Source organism: Lactuca virosa, chromosome 2 (assembly GCF_052849685.1).
Source record: "Lactuca virosa cultivar CGN04683 chromosome 2, Lactuca_virosa_CGN04683_v6, whole genome shotgun sequence".
Taxonomy (NCBI): domain Eukaryota; kingdom Viridiplantae; phylum Streptophyta; class Magnoliopsida; order Asterales; family Asteraceae; genus Lactuca; species Lactuca virosa.
The window spans coordinates 219,412,282-219,416,370 of NC_136427.1; the positions used below are offsets into that span (position 1 = coordinate 219,412,282).

The 4,089-nt window shown below is 29.4% G+C and overlaps 1 protein-coding gene across 1 annotated transcript; it reads right to left on the reverse strand.

Annotated features, from left to right (window-relative positions):
* Positions 1-1,289: 1,289 nt before the first annotated feature.
* Positions 1,290-2,623, reverse strand: LOC145160240 (protein C2-DOMAIN ABA-RELATED 4-like). The gene is made up of 3 exons (XM_079079365.1): positions 2,301-2,623; positions 1,845-1,937; positions 1,290-1,758 (listed from the first exon to the last, which is right to left on the reverse strand). The coding sequence occupies exons 1-3, from the start codon at positions 2,415-2,417 to the stop codon at positions 1,459-1,461; spliced, it is 510 nt and encodes a 169-aa protein (XP_078935491.1). The 5' UTR covers positions 2,418-2,623; the 3' UTR covers positions 1,290-1,458.
* Between the last annotated feature and the right edge of the window lie 1,466 nt (positions 2,624-4,089).

A 4,089-nucleotide genomic window follows, 5' to 3' on the forward strand; every position in this document is an offset into this window, starting at 1 on the left:
AACATGTTCAGATTCATATTGTAAATCTGTTCAGATTCACATTGTGAACCTCCTTAGATTCACAGTGTGCATAATAATAAGTCAGACTCACAGTGTGAATCTGAACTGATCGGAGCTTTTTCACATTGTGAATGTTAAAATTTGAAATATTTACAGTTTAGATTCACAGTGTGAATTTATACTGATCGAGGTTTTTTTTTTTTGTGAACCTTCTCAGATTCACAGTGTGCATAATAATAATTCAGATTCACAATGTGAATCTGAACTGTTCGAGATTTTTCATATTGTGATTGTTAAAAATTGAAATATTTACAGTTTAGATTCACAGTGTGAATCTACACTGTTCGAGATTTTTATTTTTATTTTTTAATTGGTGTTGATGTTTATTAATAGAGTACAAAAAATTAATATTTTTGGTATAATTAGTTTTTTTATAAAAATAAACTAAAATATTGAAAAACTAAGAAAATTAAGTGGGTTTTTTCGAAAAAAAAAGTTCGTTTTTTATATATAATCATGGATCTCTATGGAAAGAGGACGAAAAATCGTGAACAACGGTATATTCGGTTTTTTTTTCAATAAAAAACTTTGCCTAAAAAAAATTTAAAATGAAAAAAAAGAAGTGGGTTTTGTTATAATCCGGTACATGTGCGTCAATTATAAAAGTTTACACCCTTACTTTTGCCGTTGATCGCTTTAAATTCCGACGTTTTGGATTGATTCATTGGTTTCTTGATTAATAATGGTTCTCTATTGAATTTATATATATATATATATATATATATATATATATATATATATATATATATATATATATATATATATATATATATATATATATAATGTTTTTTCAAAAATTATTTAGTTCCATGTTATTTAGTATCAATAAGTTTTTAGAAAGGTAGTTCACTTTAATGGCAATATATCATGTGAAATTATTTTCAAGTATTTAATAACCTATGCAGTGAAGAGGTTTTTTTAGTATGAAGAAATAACAAAATACGGCTATTTTCTCTTCCACCCCACCTTTTTAACTAAAAACTCGGCAAAAAACAAGCAAGAAACTTGCGTTGAATTTCCTCTTCAAATCATCATTTTTTCCAACCAATCACATGAAACTACATCCACACATTAAAGACAATTAAGTAAACAGACAATGAACATTTTGAGATGTATTCCAAAAATTGAGATATAGACAGACATACAGAAAAATCACCAAATCAAGATGTTCTTGATTATCATATTTATATTTAGCAAGTTTAAAAAGATATGGAATAAACGATCATCAATGCACATAAAAACAAGTGTTTTGACTTCAATCAAAACCCTAAAAATACCATTCCATTGTTAAAATAAAATCAGATATATTGTTTGAATCTACTACTACAACATAGATCTCTAGAAACGAAGGAAATAACTACATAAGCATATATCAATGGAGTAAGCGCTAATTAGTAATTACATACGTTTATTACCACCACCAGGAACGTCAATCCAACTCAATTTTATTTCAATTTCACCACTTTCAACATTTCGTAATCTAAGAACTATGTTTTGGACAACTCTTCCATCTGTCCATGTTATGTAGCTTTCTTCAGCCAAGCAATTGGTCCTCGTTGGTTTCACAGTTGTGATGATCGTGTTGTTTAAGATATCAGAATTCAAACGCATCCTCACAGCTTCAAAGAATGGAGTGAAGTCGAATTCTGCATCCCCCATTCTATCATCGGCTGAAAATAGATCCCTATCGTATACTTCCTGTATCAACAATAATGTTTCAAAATCTGAAATCAATTTGATGATAATTTAGGGGAAGAGAATCAAGAAATTGAAGAACAGCTTACGAGTTTAACGGGAAGAGGCTCTACAATCGAGAGAGTTAAATCTTCATCCCACACAGGATTTAGGTTTTTTTTCATCACTCGAGTCTTCAATTTCTGTACAAAAATTAGGGAAAAGTTATTTAATTACCAGAATTCTTTTTATTGTTTTTCATCGGCGTCACACCGGGATTATTTTCCGGCCGTTGTTTCGTATTACATTGGGCGGAAATAACAAAGTATACGATCGTAATCAACTCTACACCAACACCGGCTTCCACCATCAGCCACCGCACAACCACCACCATTTTCTTAGTAGATTCAACACCTCGGCGGAAGAAGTCGATGAAAATTTCGACAACGCAACAAACTTCCGAAGTTTCCGCAAGTTTCATTGATCATCCAGCAATTAATACTAGAAAGTAGAATCTCTCCACGAGGAAAGGGAATGAAGAAAAAAATTAATTAAAGTTCACTCACCTGTTTTCCCATTCGGATGATAACGTAAGGATCGCTGCTACGTAGATCTCGAATTGCAAGGTTTACACCTTTGTGGATATGAACTCTGAGCAAACCCAACAAGGAATCCGACGACATATGATAATGATGTGCTTGAAATCAGTAAACCAGCTAATCAGTGAAATTAACCTGCGAATGCAAGCTTGAACTTCTGTATTTGACAAAAGAGAGACAAAGGGGTTGAGTATTTCAACGCGGAGTTGAGGTTTATATATATATTGGTTTCCTGGTCTGAAGTCTCGGCTACCAAACTTAAACCTCTAGTTGGAACCCATATAGAAGGAGACACGGTGCTGATTGGTGGGTTCAAATTAATTATTTATTATTTAATTATAAAAATAATAATAAATCGTATCATCTCAACCGTTCATTTTCAACCTGTCACACCGGTTTACCATCTCAACCGTTCATTCTGAACATCTCAAAAGGACACTTGCATAACATTGAACATTTATTTTGAATGTATCAGCCTATTCTATAACACCTGTTCAGATTTTGAATGTGTTAGGATTTAAACTTTATATAGTATTTTAATCACCGAACTCTTGTTAAGAAAATTTATTTAATTATTTGTTACTAACAAACGGGTAAATGCTTATTGTGTGGGCCACACAATAAACTCAGACCAGATGTTGGGTACCATCTTCATCAAAATATTGTGAAATTCTTTCTTTTCCTTAATCTTATAATTTCTTTGAAATATTGTGAAATTCTCTCTCTTATTTATATATATATATATATATATATATATATATATATATTCTTTAATTTACTTATCGAGACTTAAAGGCTCTATCTCAAAGAGAAAAAACAACACATGAAGGCTCTATCTCAAAGAGAAAAAACAACACATAATACCATTAGTCTAGAAACATTTTTATATTAAATAAACATATTATATATATATATATATATATATATATATATATATATATATATATATATATATATATGTTTTTTAATATAAAAAATTAAATTAAATTTATATCTGAAAAGTATTATTATTACCTTTAACTGTAGTACTTGTTAGCTACTTAGCGAGCAATAGAATAATGTAAAATTGGAAATTTATCATAAAATATTAATTTCTTCAACAACTTCAAAATAATTTATTTTAAGGATAAAGTGAATATCTTTTGTAAGAGGAAGATATGGTTTATGCAAAATGATTATTAATCGTATCTTATAGAATTTTGTATTGTTGGTTGCTGCCCTCCCTCCCAACCTTTCAACAGGAAAAACATTAAAGAACATATAAAAAGAGATTCCTATTACTTTATATATATATATATATATATATATATATATATATATATATATATATATATATATATATATATATATATAGTTTTCAGTTCGAACCAAAGTATTATAGTTCTTCATTATGGAGTTTTTAACTTGACCATGGTATATATGAAAAATATTTACCGATTACTAGTAGTTTGAAAAGTAATTATCAAAGAATGGCAGATTAATTATTAGTCCTATTTTTATATTCATAAATAAATAAATAAATTAAAGTGGATTCTATCGGTACCCTTTCTTCTCTTTTTTTAGTTGGAGCTACCATTTTTGCCACTAAAGTGGAGCCCCTTCTTCATGTGAAATAACACATGCTTCTAACTAGCTATCTCTTCTGGGAAGAGGGTTTGTTGCACAATTGAAATCATTCAAGTAAATGGGTTTATCTCATTATAACTTAATTTCTGGTAATCTCTCGGATTAGAAATCATTCGAGCATCTTAGGCTA

Bases quoted from the DNA above. Each gene is read 5' to 3' on its own strand.
- LOC145160240 (XM_079079365.1), bottom strand. From the start codon at position 2,417: ATGTCGTCGGATTCCTTGTTGGGTTTGCTCAGAGTTCATATCCACAAA. The intron at 1,938-2,300 runs GTGAGTGAACTT...ATTTTTGTACAG, and splicing joins TCATCCGAATGGGAAAACAG to AAATTGAAGACTCGAGTGAT. The intron at 1,759-1,844 runs GTAAGCTGTTCT...TTGTTGATACAG, and splicing joins AGCCTCTTCCCGTTAAACTC to GAAGTATACGATAGGGATCT.